Source organism: Taurulus bubalis (genome assembly GCF_910589615.1).
Source record: "Taurulus bubalis genome assembly, chromosome: 8".
NCBI classification, from domain to species: Eukaryota; Metazoa; Chordata; class Actinopteri; order Perciformes; family Cottidae; genus Taurulus; species Taurulus bubalis.
The window spans coordinates 3,459,639-3,482,229 of record NC_136596.1 but is presented as its reverse complement, the minus strand read 5'-3'; the positions used below and the strand labels follow the sequence as shown (position 1 = coordinate 3,482,229).

General features: G+C 44.2%; 1 protein-coding gene across 1 annotated transcript; it reads right to left on the bottom strand.

The window, feature by feature from the left end:
* Positions 1 to 8,033: 8,033 nt before the first annotated feature.
* On the bottom strand, positions 8,034 to 22,366 carry slc20a2 (solute carrier family 20 member 2; the record flags this gene model as incomplete). Its single annotated transcript, XM_079222368.1, has 10 exons — positions 8,034 to 8,198; positions 11,106 to 11,190; positions 14,794 to 14,979; positions 15,200 to 15,830; positions 17,013 to 17,225; positions 18,534 to 18,653; positions 18,755 to 18,851; positions 19,948 to 20,033; positions 20,844 to 20,984; positions 22,078 to 22,366. 10 exons carry the CDS (start codon positions 22,364 to 22,366, stop codon positions 8,034 to 8,036), a joined length of 2,013 nt encoding a protein of 670 aa, XP_079078494.1.
* Between the last annotated feature and the right edge of the window lie 225 nt (positions 22,367 to 22,591).

Below are 22,591 nucleotides of genomic sequence, written 5' to 3'. Positions count from 1 at the left end.
ACAGCATATGGTTAAAAAATAAAATAAACGGCTATCTTACAGGTCAAGTTCTATCTCCATCCGTCTTGTATCCTCTCCGTGTTCTCCTTCCCGTCAGGTCAGCGCCGGAGAACAGGAAGAACGTGTGGAGGCTGACGGAGGGCCGGAAACGTGGAAACGGTTCAGAAAGGCACCGGAGAGATGAAGGAATACTTTCTTCTGCCTCGTACCGAGTATTCGTAATGTTTGTTTATGAACTGGCCTTCTGTCGTTTTGCTAAAGCGGCCCAGAGGACGCCGCCGGGTCTTCAAGGTTCGGGAGGAAAGGAGTCACGTCTTCTGTTTTTGAAAAGGACTTGAATGTCTGTCGTGGAGAACGTCGGCTATGACATCATCGGGATTGGATCTCAAAGCTCTCGCTGAAAGCTTTACCGAAGAGATCGAGGGCGAAAATATACAAATCTTTGCCAATCTGGCGTTGGCGACGTGTCCTCCGGGTCCCGCCTGTTGTGTTGAGCCTTCTGGTGAACCGGTTAGAACCTGTTAGAACCCGTTAGTCATCCGGAGGAGATCAGAGCCGCAGACCTTTATTCATTTATTTCAATGCAGTGCAGATCGATGTCACGATCTCATAAATCTGGGATGAATCATCTCCGACCTTTTTGGAAAAGCTAATCGAGTGAACGATTGAATCGGTCGTTTACTTTTATTAAAGCCAGGAGGTAAACGCAGCGAGAGATTACAGCCCAGAATGTCGTCATCGAGGGATTTATTATATTATTTGCACTCAGACCGGCGGGTTAGCTTCTGAATGTTGAAACCCAATAATAAAAAAAAAAGAGGAAATTAATCAAAGTCAGCCCTGAAGCTCACTTCTTAATTCCATATCTTCCCCAGATTTTATTAAAAAAAACATCAGTAGTCTTCAGCACCAACCGCTACTGCCTCAGATGATGTCACTCGAGGCGCCGCTCAATGCCATCGAGACGTGATGCAGCGACGCGCTGAGAGAAGAAACGTATGGAGGCCTCTGAGTAGAAAAACTGATCGCTAATAAAAGGAGAAAGTCAAAAGGACAATTAGAATTATTCATATTTCATTGCCTTTGGGAAGACTTTCATTTATAGCAAATAAAAGATTAAAACGGTTCACTTAGGCCTTTATTCTTTTGACGGCGTTATCCTATGATGGACTGTGTGTGTCTGATTTAATGTTATTTAATTTGTTTATACACATGCATTTGGGCAAATAAAACACATACATGCGTGTGATATCTGTGACTTATTGATGTGATTATTGCAACATGTTGTGTTTGATAACAAAGTAAAGTTCCACACACAAAGGTACACTGATCCATAATCCGATGGACAGATTGAGTCCATAATCTTATTTTTATTTTTTTATTTTTCATTTTTTGACCCCCACATTGCGGCCCATTAGTGAAGCGTAAAGGAGAAGTAAAGTGTTTTTAAAAGACACGTGTAGTCCATTTAAAAAAAAGACTAAGCGATTGTTATATCAAACTGTAAATCATAGTTTGTTGAATAAAAAAAAGCCTAAAACTGCTGTATTCGGATGTATTGAACACCATAAGTAATATACAAGTGAAATATATGGTTTGGTACATGAGAAAATTCTAATGTCACAGATGTGCCCCAATGCAAATGTTGGAGACCTCGCCTGAATGTTCTCTGTTCTAAACCCTCTCTAACTTTGTTCTGCTTCACTTTTTAGTCAACCTCTGCAGAGAGAATGTTCACATATTGAGTTATGATTTGGGTTAGAGAATGTTCACATATTGAGTTATGATTTGGGTTAGAGAATGTTCACATATTGAGTTATGATTTGGGTTAGAGAATGTTCACATATTGAGCTATGATTTGGGTTAGAGAATGTTCACATATTGAGCTATGATTTGGGTTAGTGAATGTTCACATATTGAGCTATGATTTGGGTTAGAGAATGTTCACATATTGAGCTATGATTTGGGTTAGAGAATGTTCACATATTGAGTTATGATTTGGGTTAGAGAATGTTCACATATTGAGTTATGATTTGGGTTAGAGAATGTTCACATATTGAGCTATGATTTGGGTTAGAGAATGTTCACATATTGAGTTATGATTTGGGTTAGAGAATGTTCACATATTGAGTTATGATTTGGGTTAGAGAATGTTCACATATTGTGTATGATTTGGGTTAGAGTTGGACCTTACAGCTGCATCATTTCAAAGAAATAATCATCCTGAAAGTGATTTTTTTTATAGGCGGACCTGAAACCTTTTCATTTTTTTTCTGTGTCATCTTCATTTACTCTTAACCAGTAACATATAGTAACAGTAACAAAATCTCACATGTGTACCTTTTATTATAACACCAACATTATTCAAATAGCCCTAGTGGTTGCAGAGATGCACCCTTTTAGTTTGGGGATGACATTTTCGAGGAAAGGGCCTGTTTTCATTCTTTTGTACCAAAAATGTTCTGTTCATTTGTTTTGTTTGCTCCTTTGTCTTTCTATTTTTTGTTTTGTTCTGTTTGTCTCTGTCCCATGTAAAGCGTCTTTGAGTATTCAGAAAAGCGTTATATCAAATTAAAGTATTATTATTATCAGAAGGGTCGATGTAACTGCATTCACTACATCCCACAAATTACGCTTAAAAAGTTACTACAAACCTCAAGCTTGGTATGAGTGGACTTCCTAACCCCCCCACCCTCCACACACACACACACACACACACACACACACACACACACACACACGGTTTCTCACGGCTGAAGAGCCCTCTGTTGTCGATGCAGAGCACAGCTGGGCTCTGAGAGGAGAAGAGCTCGTCAATGGCGGCGCTCGCTGTGTGCCGGCACCAGGCCGGCATTTTTCCAGCGTTACTGCAGAGACTTCTTAAATCAAAAGCCCGGCGCGGGACGGCCACAGTGCTGGGAACTCAAGGAGCGAAGCCGGGGCCAAGTCTCTGAATTATTATGGGAGCTCTGGAGCCCTAAATAACCGCCTGAAAAGATCCTTTCTGTCTCCTGGAAGAGGCCGGTCGCTGTGGGAACCCAAATGCATAGAAAGAGTGTGTGTGTGTGTGTGTGTGTGTGTGTGTGTGTGTGTGTGTGTGTGTGTTTACACACACACACACACACACACACACACACTACTCACTTCAACCAGTGCAACACAAATACATTTTATTCTGTCTCTATATATAATATTGTGGATTCTTTACTGTTTATTTATATGACTTGTTTTTTACTGTATGTCTCTTGTCACTTTACCCGTCTGCTGCTGTAATCCTGCACATTTCTTATCTTATACACACATATATATCTATACATTTATACACACACAAAGATACTGATCGGCAGTCTTTTCTCTGACGACTGCATTTCGTTGCGTCACCCATGACTCTCTATGGCGCAATAGCTCCTCAAGGTCAAGTATGTTCATCACAGGAAGCTTTCAAGGGTATGAAGCTCAAATATGAGGGAAGCGATATCTTATAAGGGGCATTTAGCCGCATCACAAAGAACTGGATAAGAAAAGAATGAACAGGAGCGATTGAAGATGATCAAGACAAGTAAATAATTACAAAGTGGCTCAACAAAGTATTTCTGTCTTGTAACCGTCCTCAGAAAACCAACTTTAGTTGCATTTTACTTACTTTATTTCCTTCATTCCATGATCCAAAGCGCTTTTCCTCTTCAGGGCCCGGGGCCTCCGGACCGCCTCCTGCTGGGAATCTAATTCTACACACAATTATAATTGAATCTAATTCTACATATAATGGATTCTATGTAGAATTAGATTCAATTCTAAGTAGAATTCTATGTAGCCTTAAAGGGCCAGCGTGTAGTATTTGGCGGCATCTACAGGTGAGGTTGCAGATTGCAACCTACTGAAACTTCTGTGTGCAAACGACTGAGCAACAATTCTTGTTTTCAGGCGATAATCCTAAATGCTACACGCTGTCCCTTTAATACATCTGCAGTATCGCCTTTAAAATGCAAGTAAAAAAAAAGCCTGTATATGATAAGACATCAAATGCATATGTTTATTAGATGATATCACGTGCACAGCGTGTGATTTAAAACATGTAATAACGAAATAAAAAGAATAGTCAAAGTAATTTCCCATGCATGCAGTAAGCACCTTTTCTTTAAAATAAGACACTCAACACAGTGGAATTCAGGTATTCTTTGTAATTTTAATTCCCATAAATCTGTTTAAATGCAGACATTTTTTTTTTTTACTCACTAAAATCTTAAATAAAACATTACAGGACGATATATGCAAATCAGAAGAGCTTTAAGATTTTGTAGAAGCAGGCTACAGTTTCTTTTGATTTATTCTTTTTTAATGCATTCATTCGTTTGTATGTTTATTTATTTTTTCAAACTGTTGAAGGACCGGACAGTTAAGATAGCAGTAAACAGTAAAGAGACAACACAGAGCTTGTAGCGCCTGCAGGCCGGCCGAGGAGCTAAGGAGCCAAGGAGCCAAGGAGCTAAGGAGCTAAGGAGCATATTCTATCACGAAGCGGACCAGAACACAAGCGGGTCTGAACTGATGCCCCTCCGCCGAACAGCAGAGGGCGCTGTTACGCCACCGGGGGAATTGCAGTTCAATCAAGTCCGTTTCTCTGCGGCGACGGTCACGAAAACAGTTTGAGCGCGACAGAAGCTCGGCGGTCCGATACCGATCGGCTCACACGGACGGGACGGAAAAAACGGTGAAGGAAAGTGTCGGACAGCGCCATCTAGTGGCTGCGTTCACAGTCGCACCAATTTTTTGGACAATTAACGTAAATTTGACCTGCAAAAGCATCGGAATTATCGGCTTTCAGGACGTAACGGTTTTATCTAAGATATGAGATATTTGGACTCAATGGCGTCCGACTGAAAACTCTTTTAATCAGCTTCTCACGTCGAATGATTGACGCTTTTTGTGCGGCCTCCAGGCTGGTTTGAAGTGGGCGGGGCTTCGTTGGAAAACATGTTTTTTGTGCACCAATCAGAGACATTTGAATCGAGTCGTTGGCTTGTTTGTCAAACCTTATTAGCTGACTTTCCAGCGTTTAACTTTTTAAGAACTAACACCGACTATAAATCCAATTATCATTATGCAAGGCTATAAAAAAATACGCGACAGTTTGATCCGTTATGATCAGACAAGTTTAACGTCGCCGCCAGAAAACCATTTTCACTTTTTCCTCCCCGTCTTGAGCAGCGCATCCCTTTTGGCCTATCGGGACTGGGAATGCATGGACACACACACACACACACACACACGAGGGAAACAAAAAGACAGCGTGGGTTACAAAGGGAGGCCTGCAGGAGCGCGGTGACGCAGCACAAACCAAAAGCATGCTGGCTGATCTCGGACCAGCCAAACCCCATAACCTTAAACAAGTCTCATCTCATTGTTTACGCGACCCAACGCCCAGCAGCTGCAGACGGACGCCCGTTTGCCCCGAGAGTCTTTCGTCAGCTGAAGTTACAAAAGGTTTCTACAACCGTTCTAGACGGCAACGCGGTCATGCGATTCAAAACCAATGCGGCCAGTGTTATACTACTCGGTAGGAGGAAAAAGATGGAGTTCGTCCTCGATGCATAGTGCGGCAGATGCAGAAATACCAGGACGTCCATTTTGCTGAATGCGTGCCAGTCTGGCCTTTTTCTCTGACCCACAATGTTTTGCGTTAGCGGATCTACGAGCCAGAGGGTCTGCGATGTTGGGACGAGTCGGGAGCGCGTCAACTGAATTTGTACACGATTTTGGAGCGCAGCTATTCATTTTAAACATGAATACATTTTATTTTGTTTAGCGTTCAACGAGATTCTTAACTGCACAGATGTAGACCCCCGTGTGAAGAGGGACACAGGGTGAGTTTCTCTTCAGAGATTTAGAGACTTTGCCTTCGCAGCTCTTGATCAAAAAGCGCTTCTATAGGGAAACAAAATTACAAAGTGTTTCTCCATCTAAAAAGAAAAAAAAGAAATTGGTAATTTTCATAAAAATCCAATCAGTTGGCAGCCGGCAGCTGGATGGGCCAGGCTCGGGAGGCGCGGGGCGCCAGTGGGGCGCCAGCGGGGCGCCAGCGGGACGCTCTCCGGACTCGGTGTCACGGGGCTCCGATCGCAAACTCGCCCGGGTTAAAACTCAGATATGGTAGAAAAATATATAGTCTTGATGAGATTTCTCCAGTCATTCTCTTCATCACTGAACTGCAGCCACACAGGTATGTCAACACATTGTAGTAGCAGTGTAACGGGATCATGATCACAACAACAACAACAACAACAACAAACGAGTCATCGCTCTCTCTCTCTCTAGACACTTCAGGTTATTTATGTTTTTTTAACTTGCACTTAAAACGAAAAATCCATGGTTAATAGTTCCGTCTTTCATTGGCATCATTAGGCAACGGTTTTTATTTATTCCAGATACTCTACCATATGTTACCATGGAAACACCACAGTACTTCATTATTTGACCGTATCTGCACAAAGTAAAACATGTTACAAGGCAAGTGGCTACTTAAGCATAGATTTGTTCAAAAGAAAATTAGGAAAACACACCACAAGAACAAAAAAAGAGACCTTGCAACACCTGGCATGGAGTTTGTTCAAATAAAAAAAAAAACTCTTTAGACTTTGTTCTTCTAGAGGTCAGGTGACCTTGTTAAAAAGCTGGTGATGATCAGTACTAACCCCCTGATACCCGCTTCATTCAAAAATAATGATCTGAAGACAAAAAGTCTTGTGATATTTCTGTGACACCAGCGTGTGTGACACACACACACACACACACACACACACTTGATACAAAGCGGACGGTGTGGCGCTCCGTCGTTGGCTACGAACAAAAAGGCAAACGGATGAAGATATGTGAACGTATATGTGTGTGTTTTAGTCTCTGGAATAAAATGTCCCCACTTGTCCCTGCTGAGAACGGGTTCATTGATTTACAGTTAATTACCGTTTCAAATGTTGAAATTGTTTTAATTAATACACTGTTTCTGCAAAGAACGACAGCCTGTGTGTATGTGTGTGTACTCTGGGATGAACCACACTGTACATAATATGACATCATGAAGAGCCCCCCCTCCCTCACTCCCTCCCTACTTCCTTCCTTCCTTCCTTACTACATTAAAAACAAACCGTAAAACCTCCCCCAAAAACTCTATAAGGACAGTATTTACAGTACAAATTACAGTATATTACATCATTAAAAAATATGAGATCCATTTCTAAAAACAAACAGGAGCTCTCGACAAAGAAAAAAACAAACAAAGAATAATCAACTCCTTTAGCAAATCAGGTTTCTGTGGTATCATGTGAACGAGAAAACAAAGAAAAAGCAGAGTGCCAGTCCCACCTCTCTCTCTCCCTCTCCCTCTCTCTCTCTCCCTCTCTCTCTCCCTCTCCCCCCCCCCCCCCTCTCCCTCTCCCTCTCTCTCTCCCTCTCCCTCTCTCTCTCTCTCTCTCTCTCCCTCCCTGCTAGTAGATGATGGATGAGTTGGTTAACCACACGCGCATCTTTTCTTCCTCTTCTTCTTTTAGTTTTTACTTTAAAAGCGAAGCCGCGATACAACAAACCCCACTGGATCCGACACAGCGATGATATGTACAGGGTGGGACGGTGACGACGACGACAACGCTAGAACCGTTACCGCGTTTTTTGTTTTTTAACTCGTAATTTTTTTGCTTTTTTTTTTGGGGATGACGGGACAGAAAAGAGTTACGGGGAAAACCTCCCCACTGGCGGCTGGAACGCGTTGGCTGCTCGCTTTCTTATGAAGAGAATAAATACGAACCGATCAGAAGACCCAAGTGAGGCAAAGAGAAACCTCTGGACTACGGAACCAACAACCCTCCGTCTCTCTCCTCCCTCACCCTTTCCCTCGCTTCGTCTCCCTCCTCCGTTTTCTGTACCTCCGACACTCGAGCTTTGGATTTATTTGAATTTAATTTTTTTACCCGAGTGTCTCTCTCTCTCTTCCTCCCTCCTCCCTCCTCCTCCTCCTCCTCCTCCTCCTCTTCCTCGCTCCCTCAGACGAAGGGCAGGATCCCGTAGACGAACAGGGCCATGATGGCGGCGCTGAACAGGCCGGCCACCGGCACCGTGACGAACCACGCCAGGAAGATGTTCCTGAAGAGGCGCCAGTCCACCGCCTTCTTGGAGCGGATCCAACCCACGGCCACGACCGAGCCCACCTGGAGGCGCCGGGGGGAGAACACAATCAGCAGCGGCACGGACACGACGCTTCACGAAGGAAAAGTAAGGACACCGAAGAGCTGCAGGCCGTTCAGGCGGCTGTGTTTTGGGTGTAAACATCCCGTATGTTGAGCTATTATTCATCCATCTAGCTCTCCGTTATGTGTGTGGCCTCAAAACTACTCATACATCTTACTGTAGTGCTTTTCATCGGTCCAGATGCTTTTGGGGAGAGTCGCCAAACACTTGGTAACTCCCACCGAAACGATCTGGACTGACAAACGCTCGACCGGTCCGAGGGAGAGAGGACGATTTGGAGGTAGTTTAACTTTAGCTGAATATTTCTTTAATACTTCATGAACCGAAAGGGCCACAGGAAGTGGAGGAAGCCTCCCAACAGAAAAGGCCTGTGATCGGCCTTCAGCTCTTCGGCACCAGCTCGGGTCCAACGTGTCCGTTAGTCAGAGCAAGCCGATCCTAGAAGTTACCGACTTTAATCATGTGTGTGTGTGTGTGTGTGTGTGTGTGTGGACGTCTGAAATCAGCAGTTCTGGTGCTTCATTTTCATTTTTTTTAATCAGATGTCTACTTATAGCTAATTTAAGATCCTCTCTGCTCATGTCGGACGTCCACACGTGAACTCTTCTCTCACCTTTATTCGGGTCATGGGATCAGAACAGTGGGATTTCGTGTTCACGGACAGGTTTCAGAGCGTGGGACTCGTGCAGCGACTGACTTCTACGGCCGGAGAAACACCAGACGCCTTCTGTCCCAATGGAGACTAAACGTGGAAGGTCAACAGAGTCCAGTGGTGGTCGTGGTCCAGAGGCCGGACTCACTCAGACGAGACCGCACTGACAAACCTTCTCAGGAAGTGACTCTACTTCCAGTGGGATTCATTTAGCTTTATTCTGAAAATCCCGTGTGAACTGAAACTCTGCGGGCGCCGTGTTTACCGGCGGCGCCTGTAGAAGCGTCACTGCACGTGTCCCACCGGCGCCGGGGCGTCCGTTCAGTTTCATCTGCCGTCAGAGAAGAAGCCAAACGGGAACGCTCACTGTGGAGTGAGACAAAGAAAACCGAACGGACGCCCGTCACTGCTCACGTCCTCTCTGGGAGATGTTGACAGGTGTTGTTGGCTGCTTTCTTAATTAAAAGTTACTGCGAGGAACTTTCGTTTCATTTGATTCTGGCGGCCCCTGTGGACGAGAGCGGTAGTGTCTTCGAGCGCCAGAATCTGACCTGCTTTTTATTTATTTATTTTCACTATTTGTTTTATTGTGTTTTTTACTCCTCCATCTTTTAATGTGTTTTTTACTGTGTGTTTTAACTGTATAAATACAATTATTACAATTATTATATTTACAAAACCTCTCGTTTTACTATAAAAGATACGGACAATCGTCTCGTTTGCTTCAGCAGGTCGTGAGGAGACGTCCGTATACAACGAAGACCACGACCAGTTTAAAGTTCCTCACAGTAACATCAATTCAGATATCGTAAAAATAATTTTGCCCAACAACGTCTGGGCATCTCCTCAGACTCAAACACAAAATCAGAGAACTTAGACCTCTAACCATCATTAGAGTTAACATTGTTGGCATGGTGGTTGATTATCCGAGGCTTTAGGGAAGTGATGCGGAGGGTGAGAGGTGGGAATAAGGAATGGATGATGACGTTTAGACAAATTGATCATCATTAATTTAATACCAGTTTTGAGTCTCGTGCAGTTTCCCTTCGGCAGCCATTTTGGAAACATTTGCCTAAACAAACACGTTAGTTTCTCAAGTCTCGTCTCACTTAAAGAAATCTGTCGCCAACACGATTTAACAATAAACTAAAAATAATATCACCTCTGTTCTTATGTTAGATCTGTCTGTTGAATATATACAGATAGTTAGCTTAGCTTAGCATAAAGACTGGAAACAGCTCGCCTGGCTCAGTCAACCGGATCTACTGACCATTTTATTCTACCGAAACAATTAAAAGCCCCGAATACTTTAAACGACACAGAAATGTGATCCTCCTAATCTAACTAATGAAAGATAATGATGTATGATGAAGTAAAATAAGGTTCAACAGCTGTACCGCTCAATATCTAATAAGCTCGAATTTTATCATCACTTTTATCATCACTTTTTTCAAACTTTTTTCCCGCTGCCGGGGGGGAAACTGCAGGAGAAATCAAGACAGCAACTTGAGGAGTTGAGTGATTGGCGCTGGCGATTGTGAGCTACGGGTGAAGCGGTGAAGCTTCACCACCAATGACACCAATACCTTGCAGTGGGTGGAGCTTATTGGGATGCCCACATTTGACGCAACGAGCACTGTTAACGCGCTCATTACTTCAATGCAAAATCCGCTGTGAAGACAGATGAGTGGAGAGACACAGAGAGGTGGAGAGGAGAGGGAGAGGGGTAAATAAAGGAGTGAGGCAGGTGGGTTTGGGTTTTTTTTGGGTGGGGGAGGGAGGATATCCTGTAGCCAATCACAGGAGGTCACGACCTACACACCAAACCATGCTGCCGTGCTGAGGGCAATACAACATAGAAGAGAGTTGGTGGAAATGAAGCGGGTGAGACATCATGCTGAGTGTGTGTGTGTGTGTGTGTGTGTGTGTGTGTGTGTGTGTGTGTCCACGTCTTCCGGCCTGGATCCGAGGTTTCCTGGAAAGAAACAGGGGAGAGGAGGGGCTGCACACTGCGGCGGGGAACAGCTCCAAATGTTTGTCTTTTTAAAATGTAAAAGAGAATCTGGACCTTTTCTGTCTCTATATGTTGTCTTTTTAGTTTTTAAATGTTGCGTCCAGGTGGAGTAGACCCCCGGGGGGCAGTGTGAGCTCCCCCTCCCCCTGGAAAGGTGCCTGTTGGTGTTGCCTGTAGCTGGAGCGGGCCGCTCGCTCATACCTTGCAGTGCGTGGTACTGACTGGGATTCCGATATTGGAAGCAAACACCACTGTGAGTGCAGAGGCCAGTTCAATAGTGAATCCACTGTGGGAGGGAGGGAGGGAGACAAAGAGACAGCCTTCATTTTAAAGTCTGGGGTGTGCTGCTGACGGCACGGCCCATCGTTCATAAAATACAGTTATAGTCTCACACACACACACACACACACACACACACACACACACACACACACACACACACACACACACACACAGTAAAGACAGGTCCTGTTTCTGCCTCATGCCAACTAGAAGACGCTTCTCTTCCCAGAACAATATTCACACTGTGACACCGGACCAGTGGGTGGACTGGAAGAGAAAACAGGAAATAACACAAAGAAAGCCCCGCCCCCTCCTTCACATCTCAGCCATCACACACAGACATTTGGGCAAAAAACGTTAGAAAACAGAGATCAGAGATGAGTGAGGAAGCAACTTGGATCACGCTGAATTAGACGATGACTTTCACAGACGAGTTCTAATGATTCCACTTGAACCTCCGGGCCTCACAGCGGCAACAGAAATGATTAGGACCGGGGTGTGATGTCCTGGTGAGTTTTTGAGGGGGGAGGGGGTCTCTCTCTCTCTCTCTCTCTCTCTCTCACTCTCTCTCTCTCTCTCTCTCTCTCTCTCTCTACCTCTGCCACTCCTCCACCTTGCAGGTGTGACTGCTCCAACACATCTCTATCCACACTCCTCTCTCTCGCTACCTTCTTTTTTACTTTTTAATTCTCTCTCTCTCTCTCCTTTAACTTTTTAATTCTCTCTCTCTCTCCTTTAACTTTTTAGTTATCTCTCTCTCTCTCCTTTAACTTTTTAGTTATCTCTCTCTCTCTCTCGTTCTTCTTTAACTTTTTAATTCTCTCTCTCTCTCCTTTAACTTTTTAATTCTCTCTCTCTCTCTCTTCTTTAACTTTTTAATTCTCTCTCTCTCTCCTTTAACTTTTTAATTCTCTCTCTCTCTCTCTCCTTTAACTTTTTAATTCTCTCTCTCTCTCTCTCCTTTAACTTTTTAATTCTCTCTCTTTCCTTCTTTAACTTTTTAATTCTCTCTGTTTCCTTCTTTAACTTTTTAATTCTCTCTCTCTCTCCTTTAACTTTTTAATTCTCTCTCTCTCTCGTTCTTCTTTAACTTTTTAATTCTCTCTCTCTCTCCTTTAACTTTTTAATTCTCTCTCTCTCTCGCTCCTTTAACTTTTTAATTCTCTCTCTTTCCTTCTTTAACTTTTTAATTCTCTCTCTCCTTCGTCTTCTTTAACTTTTTAATTCTCTCTCTTTCCTTCTTTAACTTTTTAATTCTCTCTCTTTCGTCTTCTTTAACTTTTTAATTCTCTCTCCTTTAACTTTTTAATTCTCTCTCTCTCTTTCGTCTTCTTTAACTTTTTCATTCTCTCTCTCCTTCTTTAACTTTTTAATTCTCTCTCTCTCTCCTTCTTTAACTTTTTAATTCTCTCTCTCTCTCGTCTTCTTTAACTTTTTAATTCTCTCTCTCGTCTTCTTTAACTTTTTAATTCTCTCTCTCTCTCGTCTTCTTTAACTTTTTAATTCTCTCTCTCCTTCTTTAACTTTTTAATTCTCTCCCTCTCTCGTCTTTCTTTAACTTTTTAATTCTCTCTCTCCTTCTTTAACTTTTTAATTCTCTCTCCTTCTTTAACTTTTTAATTCTCTCTCCTTCTTTAACTTTTTAATTCTCTCTCTCTCTCTCTTTATTCTTTAAGTTTGTCTCTCTCTGTTTTTTTCTCCCTCTTTAGGGGGGAATAATCCATTTACTTTATTTATTTACTTTATTCTACTTCATCTACTTGTATTTTTCCTTCTCAACGTGTTATGCAATGCTCTGTAATGTGTAATGTAGTGTGCTCTGTATGCTCTGCATGTTCTCTTGCATTGTGTAAATATTTGGAAAAATAAAATATTCCCCAAAAAAAAGGAGATAAGCCGGCAAATGAGTGGAATTCGGCCCCTCGCTGGTTCTTTTCCTACCAGCCGAACCCGTCTCCTGTGGAAAAGGTTGATTCACCAGCGACTGCAGACACACAACCACACACACTTTCCTGCCCTCGCCCCGAGACGAGCCTCTTTGTCAGGCCGATGCTTGGAAACAGACGCGGCGGAGGACAAGAGGGCCTTTGGAGCGGCAGAACCAGAGCAAATCTGTCTCCGAGTCCCTGGCAAAAGCCACCGGGCCGGTGATGGAAAGGGGGCGATTAGGAAAGAAAGGAAAAGAGGAGAAAGGAGAGAATGGAGACAGAGGGAGAAGTAATGAGAGTGGGAACAAGCGCTGGGTTTTTAGGGAGGATTTAGAGGTGGCACGGCCATAAAGAAGGAACGACATGAAGAGGCGATAATCGGAGGGAAGGAAGAGAAGTGAGGGCGAGAAGAAGAAGAGGGTTAACCGCAAAAAGTAAGAGATTTACCGGAGAGGGGAGGAAGAAAAAAAAAAGAGGAAGAACTGAGAGAAAAGAGCGAGAGACGGAGACCTCTGCAGTCGGAGAAGAGAGGCCCCTCTGCTCCACTGCTCCTCATCCAGACTGCCAAACACACACACACACACACACACACACACACACACCTTGGAATAATTAGACCGTAATATGCACGCTTGCGCGCACGTACAGTACATTCACCGCACGGCAACCTGCAGGCGGAGAGCCTCACTTTCTGCGGCTGACACGAAACACACAGACACGCAACCTTGGGGCACACACACACACACACACACACACACACACACACACACACAGACACACGCTTCAGCTAACGCGTGGGAAGACGAGGGGAGAGATGGAGGGAGAGAGATCGATCGGGAACAGAGGGGCGTCGTGATGTCCGCTGCTGAGGTTGTGGGACGCGGCGCCCTCTGGATGAAGACGACTTATTTCTCAGAACGGTTACGCAACGAGGTCGACGGGCGAAAGGCAAACAGAGAGAGTGTCCGTCCGGCTGCGTTCTCGAGCAACGCATTAGTGGGACAAAGTGTAGAAAAGTATAGTTATGTTGCTTAGTACTCATGATATATTCATATATTTTATACGTCTCTGGGGAGGAAAAAACATTAAAAAAGAAAGGAGACCTATCTTTTTACTACTTATACTGCTCGTAATCACAAAAACAAAAACAGAAAAGGTCGTCCCGTCTTCACAAACGGGCCTTTTTAGATACATATACACTATACATATACACACACACATATATATATATATATATATATATATATATATATATATATATATATATAGGAACCGGGAACTTGCAGCAGAAGAGGCGCTGCACGCTCCAGACAAACGGCATCAAATAGTCGGACTAGTTTCCTCGAGCCGTGAAGGTGCTTCTTAATGTCATTACGCCGCCTCAGGTTTGTGCACTCTGCTGCCAGCGCAGAGTGGATTTATGGAAGCCAGTTGTTCAATAACATTTAACAGCCGTGTGTGTGTGTGTGTGTGTGTGTGTGTGTGTGGGTGCGCGCGCACAGGAACACTTACCAAGGACGTCGTTCCACCGGATGTCGAGCCTTATTGGAAGTTAGTCTCTCTCTCTTATCCAGTTCCTTCCTTCTCGCTCTTAAATCCTCCATAAAACACTCGTCACCCCGCCGCCCGGTGCCCGCCGCCCCGCCCCGCCCCGCCGCCCCGCCCGGTGCCGTTCTCACCTTGAGGGCGTGATGGGAGTCAGGTCCTTCCCCATGGTCTGGATGACGCGGCGGCCCCACACCCACAGGCCGGCGCAGATGCCGATGCCGCCGTAAAACAGCAGCCAGAGGGGGGTGGCGGCGTCCTGCATCACGCCGCCCTGGTCGTAGATCATCCACAGCGCCACCAGGGGCCCGATGGCGTTACTGCGGAGGTGAGGAAATCAAGCGTGACTTCAGGCAGCACCTCCTAATATTCATGCTAGACTGAACAACGCCGGTTTCCCTGTACTTGTGGGGCACAACAGTTTTACTTGTTTGTGATCTTATGGGGCAAAAGGCTCATGGTGTGTGTGTATATATATATATACATATATTTATATATATATATATATATACACAATCAGGTGGCAGCAGGAGGCAGCACCTGACGTCGTTGCCTCCGTGGGCGAAGGAGCCGAAGCAGGCGGTGAGGATCTGCAGGAAGTGGAAGAGCAGGAAGACTTCGGGCTTGTCCTTGTCCTCGCCGTCGTCCAGGTCGTCCAGCGGCGCGGGCGCCGGGGCGCCGTCTTCGTCCTCCAGCTCCGTGGCCAGCTTCATCTCCACCCCGCCCTCGTCCGCCTCGATCTCCGCCTCCGCCACGGCGTTGCAGTACGACGAGTAGCTGTCGTAGCGCACCCGCTTCTTGGAGTAGGACACGCTGTTGCTCCGGCCGCCGCCCTCGCCCACCAGCTTCTCGCTGTCGTCGCGGGACTCCGAGCGGACGAGCGGCTGCACCGGCATGCCGCAGATGGCCGCCGTGTAGCAGGTGTAGCTGTTGTTGCGCCGCAGCAGCCGGTAGTTGTTGTCCGGCTGGCCGGCGCCCGAGCGGTCGGCGTCGTCCATGCGGCCCGAGTGGATCTTGTGGAGCAGGTCCTTGTAGAGGCCAGAGTCCTTGTGCACGGTGTGGTACACCTGGCCGTCGCTGCGCACGTGGCCGTGGCCGTGGCCGTCGAAGCTGAAGCTGCCGTTGGAGATGGGCGACTTGAGGCAGCCGTTGGTCATCGAGTTGGTCCGGCCTGGGAGAGAGGAGGCGGTTACCAACGGGAGCGCGCTCACAGTTTACCCGCCGGGATATACACAGCGTTCAGACACATTCTGACCAATGGATTTCCATGATTTTAAACCAAATTACGTGACATTTCCATGATTTTAAACCAAATTACATGACATTTCCATGATTTTAAACCAAATGATGTGACTTTTCCATGATTTTAAACCAAATTATGTGACTTTTCCATGATTTTTAACCAAATTCCGTGACTTTTCCATGATTTAAAACCGAATTACATGATTTTTCCATGATTTTAAACCAAATTACATGATTTTTCCATGATTTTAAACCAAATTACATGATTTTTCCATGATTTTAAACCAAAGTACGTGACATTTCCATGATTTTAAACCAAATTACATGACATTTCCATGATTTTAAACCAAATTATGTGACTTTTCCATGATTTTAAACCAAATTACGTGACTTATCCATGATTTTAAACCAAATTTCCATGATTTTAAACCAAATTATGTGACTTTTCCATGATTTTAAACCAAATTACGTGACTTATCCATGATTTTAAACCACATTTCCATGATTTTAAACCAAATTACGTGACTTTTCCATGATTTTAAACCAAATTCTGTGACTTTTCCATGATTTAAAACCAAATTACATGATTTTTCCATGATTTTAAACCAAATTACATGATTTTTCCATGATTTTAAACCAAATTACGTGACTTTTCCAGGATTTTAAACCAAATTCCATGACTTTTCCATGATTTTAAACCAAATTTCCATGACTTTATACCAAATTACGTGACTTTTCCATGACTTTGAACCAAATTTCCATGAGCAAACATTTTGTGAAATCTGGGTGTAAACATGAAAAAGTGAGTAAATGTAGTATTTAAATTTGGGGATTTCATTTTTTTTTCAAGCACTTTTCCAGGCCTGGAAATAACCATTTTAAAATTCCATGACTTTTCCAGGTTTTCCATGACCGTGAGAACCCTGCATACAGGAAACTTTTCCAAATCGAAGTACGTGTCACCAGATTCTTCCCCGTTTCTGTCCAGCTTTTCTAATGCTCTTATGAATACATGAATCTCGACTATTGCAGTTTCTCTCTGATGGCCGTAAACATTAAAAAAAATGTTTCTTCAGTGATCTGCCGCCACATCTGGAGTGAATGAATTTACCGTACGCCCTGCCGTTGGGCAGGATGCTGCCCCCGTTGGCCGGGTTGGGGAACTCCCCGCTGGACTCGCCCCCCGTGAGCGGCAGCACGGCCTCGTCGCTGCCCTTCGCCCCCGGCAGCTCCTTGAACACCGGGCTCTCCTCCTCCTCTTCGGGGATCTTGTCCAGGCTCTCATCGGAGATCCTGGAGAGGGCCTGCTCCTTCTTTAGGCGGCCTGCGGAGGAGGATCAGGTCAGAACGGGTTGCTACGCGTTGTCTATTCTAATATGGATGAGACAGTTACAGTGAAACGTGGGGAAAAACAAGTCAATGCTGCTGGAAAAAGACAAAAAAGTATCTGGATTATTTCTAATTAGGGCAAACCATAATGCATCAGGAGCTTCAACTCTTTCCCATAATGCATCAGGAGCTTCAACTCTTACCCATAATGCATCAGAATCCTCAACTCTTACCCATAATGGATCAGGAGCCTCAACTCTTTCCCATAATGCATCAGGAGCCTCAACTCTTACCCATAATGCATCAGAATCCTCAACTCTTACCCATAATGGATCAGGAGCCTCAACTCTTTCCCATAATGCATCAGGAGCCTCAACTCTTTCCCATAATGCATCAGGAGCCTCAACTCTTTCCCATAATGCATCAGGAGCCTCAACTCTTTCCCATAATGCATCAGGAGCCTCAACTCTTTCCCATAATGCATCAGGAGCCTCAACTCTTTCCCATAATGCATCCTCAACTCTTTCCCATAATGCATCAGGAGCCTCAACTCTTTCCCATAATGCATAAGGAGCCTCAACTCTTTCCCATAATGCATCAGGAGCCTCAACTCTTTCCCATAATGCATCAGGAGCCTCAACTCCTACCCATAATGCATCAGAAGCCTCAAGTCTTTCCCATAATGCACCAGAAGCCTCAACGCCTACCCATAATGCACCAGAAGCCTCAACGCCTACCCATAATGCACCAGAAGCCTCAACTCTTTCCCATAATGCATCAGGAGCCTCAACTCTTTCCCCCATGCTTGTTTTTGTTGCATTGCAGTAATATCAACAACAACTAATTAGAAACAACTTTGTGGCTTTGTGTTTGGTGGTTGCGATAAACAAAACGTTCTTATTGATCCGGTTCAGTTCTATTTAACAGTCGGGACCGCTTGATGTTCTACTCCTCTTTAAAGCGCCGCCGCGGGCCGACGGGGACGATTCCTAACCTCCGTCTGAAAGCGCTCTTAACCCCGTTGCGTCTGGCCGAGTATCTGTGCGCTTAAAAAGCATGCGAGTGTCTGAAGGGGAAAGAAGGCAGCGCCCCGCAGAGTTCAGGGGGTTCCTCCGGGGCTTCGGTGGCTCTGGCAGAGGCCGGCGAGCAAACACATCCGCTGGCACCCCTTGTGTGGTGTCAGAGCTCTGTTGTTTGTCGCGGTCAGAGAGCTGGGCTTTCAGATGGCGTGAGAAAGACACACACACACACACACACACACACACACACACACACACACACACACACACACTCAGATACCTACTTGCTATTTTCCTCCTCATCCAGGGGCAGACCAGAAACCAGACCAGAGCTGCACAGATCAGCGACTCCACTAAAGTGATGAGGAAGATGGCCCACACCGGTAGCATCTGCAGCCCGAGCACTACAATGAACACACACACACACACACACACACACACACAATAAGAAAATGACATCTTGATGATTTGGAGCTTCGGCGTCAGGCGGCGGCGGGACGCTTACGCGGCGCTCCGGTGTACATGATGGAGAACGTGTTGATCCCGATGGTGGTGGCGTAGAAGAGGGGCAGCGCCCGCAGGCCGTTGGGGACGGAGTCATCCTGTAAGGACACACACACACACACACACACACACGGTTCTTTAGCATAGTTGGACTGAGGAGTCATCCTTCATGCTTTAAACTTTACATTTTAATTTCTTGGCGATGTGACGCGATCGTCATTGATTGTAATAAAATAAAAAATAAAAATGCACATGGAGTATTATCACATACACACAAACAGTACACAAATAGAGCGGATACGATTAGGAGGTTACATTAATAATTAGTAACTATTTTGATAATTGTAAATAGTTTCAGTGATTTTTTTATTCAATGAAAAATGTATAATATTCTCTTCGAAGGTGTATTTTCATATATATATATATATACATACATTTATATATATATATATACACACACACACACACACACACACACACATACATACATACATATATATATATATATACACATACACACACACATACACATACACATACATACATACAGATTATTGGGTAATAAAAATCCTCATTACTTGCACCCCTATCAGTTTCTTGATATCATTTTTTAAACCTTTATTGTGTGTGTTTTTGTACAGTACGTATCGATGTGATGAAACCACAACTTCCTATCGGGGTCAGAAGTTCAGCTTCGGTCAAGTCCAAGATGTGGAAACAGTGAAAGCAGGAAGTGGTTTACTATTAAGAGGAAATATATGAATATATGACCCACCGGGGTTTAACGTCTGAGAAGTAGCAAATAGCAGAGGAAGATATATTAAAACCATGAAAGGAGACCCAGCTGCATATGAACATGACTCATTCATAGGTGATCCTGCGGCCGTGAACACTTTCCTCTTCCTGGTCGGCCACAGACGGCCTGTTGCGCAACAACAGATCTGCAACTGCTGCCAAGTCAAATAGACTTTTACTTTTTCTGTTTTTAAATCTGTGCTAAAGTTCTGGTTTGTGTGGACATGTGTGTCTAGATTCTATTTACTCACTCTGACCCCTCCACGTCATGTTTTGGGCTCCATGTATTCCAGTCAGTGTTCTTGTTTACGCTCTACAAGCCTTTCATTGGAGCATAAAATACAGACGCGGTGCGTTCAGGAAACGATGCTTTTGAGCGGTGTCGGTGTGTGAGCCCACCTTGTTGAGGATGAAGTGTCTGATGAGCAGGAAGAGGACTCCAGACATGAGTCCAGAGAGCAGAGGGGAGATGAACCACGAGGACACTGGGGAGGAGAGAACAGCCATGGATACAGAATTAATCAGGATTTGTTCCCATATATATATATATATATATATATATATATTTTTTTTTTTTTTTAACCGTAGTAATTTTCCAGAATGACTTTCAACTGTTAAGGAACAAGCAGGGTTCATACACATGCTGACCAATGGATTTCCATGATTTTAAACCAATTTCCATTACAAACATTTAGTGAAATCTGGGTGTAAACAGTAAAAAGTGAGTAAATGTAGTATTTAAACTAACAATGAGAATACAAAGCATACAGTAAACCTTAAATGACTCAAATGAATGAGACAATAGTTTGATTAAAAGAATAAACATTTATATAGATGCCTGTTTGTATGCCTGCTTATATTTTGAGCATCTTTCTTTTAAAAGCATATTAATTATTTAAACTCAGCGTAAATGAACGTAATGAACACATGAATATAACACATTTACATGACTTTTACTAAACTTTGGGTTTTTTATTGTTTTCAAGGACTTTTCCAGGCCTGGAAATAACCATTTTGTATTATTAAGCTGTGGTTCATACATGGTTTTCTCTCTCTAGCGGAGTTTATTTTACCACAAAGTACGTCCTGCCGGTCTATTGACTCTTAAACGGAGGGGAAATCGGTGACTGCCTCTTCTAATGTGCATCGCTCTCTGTGTAAAAGGGCTCGAGGGAGTCGTCCTCGCTGAAAACAAACTGCCGATTACAGCCAATGCGTTTGCGGAGCTTAACAAAATAAAAGCACAGTAGATATCTCGACGTGGCGACATTTAGTGCATTTTCTTTTCTCATTACCGATCTTGACGAGCTGCATCCACTGCACGCCCCGGGTGCCGATGGCCACCATGGAGAAGCCGATGGTGGCGCCGACGATGCAGTGAGTCCCGGAGATGGGCAGCTTGAGGAAGGAGGCGATCAGCTGCCAGATGGCCGACCCTGTGGTCCAAGGAGAGGCACACACACACACACACATCTCAGAAAACACACTTTCACATCTCATCATCAACGGTGTCGTTCTGGAAACATTTTTCTCAGGATGGTGAGATCGTTCGAATCGTTTGCATCACTGGATTGAAGACTTTAAAAACAAGGATTATGACGTGCATGTGACATCTTAAGTGCTGTTTGGAATGCTAAATGGTTGCTTTTGGTTCGGCCCGAGGGAACCAGCCTCAAAACTGCAGACGCGTTATCCTCCGCCCGCGTTTACTGTAAACACCGTCGTAAAAAGACTTGGACCGGATAATGTGTTCTAATGCGAGGTTGGTTGAAAAGAGGCAAAACAAAGTTATTACATGAGTTTCATCTGGAAATAGATTATTCACAATGTTTGTCAGGAGGGCGCTTTGAAACATTGAAGGGACAAAACTCATTTTATGACCGTCTCTTGAGTCCAAGAATAAAGAAAAAGTGGTTTGGAAAAACGTACAAACAAACCTACAGTTACGTTATTCAGAAGGAAAAAAACATTGACATTTTGGGAAAAATATATATTTAAATATCAGCTCTACATACATATTTATATATATAAAGTTTCTAATTTTTTTCTCATATATAAAGTTTCTCATTTTTGTTTGACTAATACAAATAATTGGTTATAAAATTATTGGAGGTTGATGGTCGACTTATATAAGAATAAACCTACCGTTTCATAAATATATATATATATATATATATAAAAATACACATATATAAAAATACACATATATATGTATATATAAGAGTATCAAATGCATACTTAAGTCATTAACGGCGCGTTATATTTTTTTATATATATATAATGTATGTATTAGAGCTGAAACGGTACGTTTATTCTTCCATAAGTCGACCATCAAACTGCAACAATTTGTATAAGCGATTATTTGTATTAGTCAAACAAAAATGAGAAACTTTCACTGGTCCCAGCTCCTCCCGTCTACTTTCACCCCATTTAAAATCACCGTAAATTCAGCTTCTTTGGGTTTTCAGAGCGGCGAGAAGAGGTCTGCTGTCCCGACATCAATGCGAAGGGAAACTCAGTCCGACTTACCGACCATGGCGCTGACCTCCCCGGCCATGAGCACGGGCACCGTCTCGTTGTACAGGTTGACGTCGATGATGCCCTTCCGGATGGTCTCCCCGACCTTTGCCCCCAGCAGCATGGAGCCCAGCGTCTCGAAGATGGAGGCCAGGATGCAGGCCTGCTTCAGCGTGACCACGCCGGAGCCCACCGCCGTGCCGAAGGAGTTGGCCACGTCGTTGGCGCCCACCGAGAAGGCCAGCACGAAGGCCACGATGAAGCCGAGGATGACCATCCACAGGTACCCGTCCATATCCATCTTGATAGGATTTGTGGTTGTTTTTTTAATCCAAGAGGAGAAAAAAAAAATCGCTCAAATAAAAAAAAATTAAAATGCGCTTTTAGCGGAGGACTTAAACAAGTCAAGGCCTTTTTTTTCTTCTTCGTCCCCTGGTTGTAAAGAGTTTGAGGGGAGAAGCTAGCCGCTAACTAAGCGTTTGGAGCTCAGTCCAGAGATCGGAGACTAGTGATGGTGGGTGCGGGG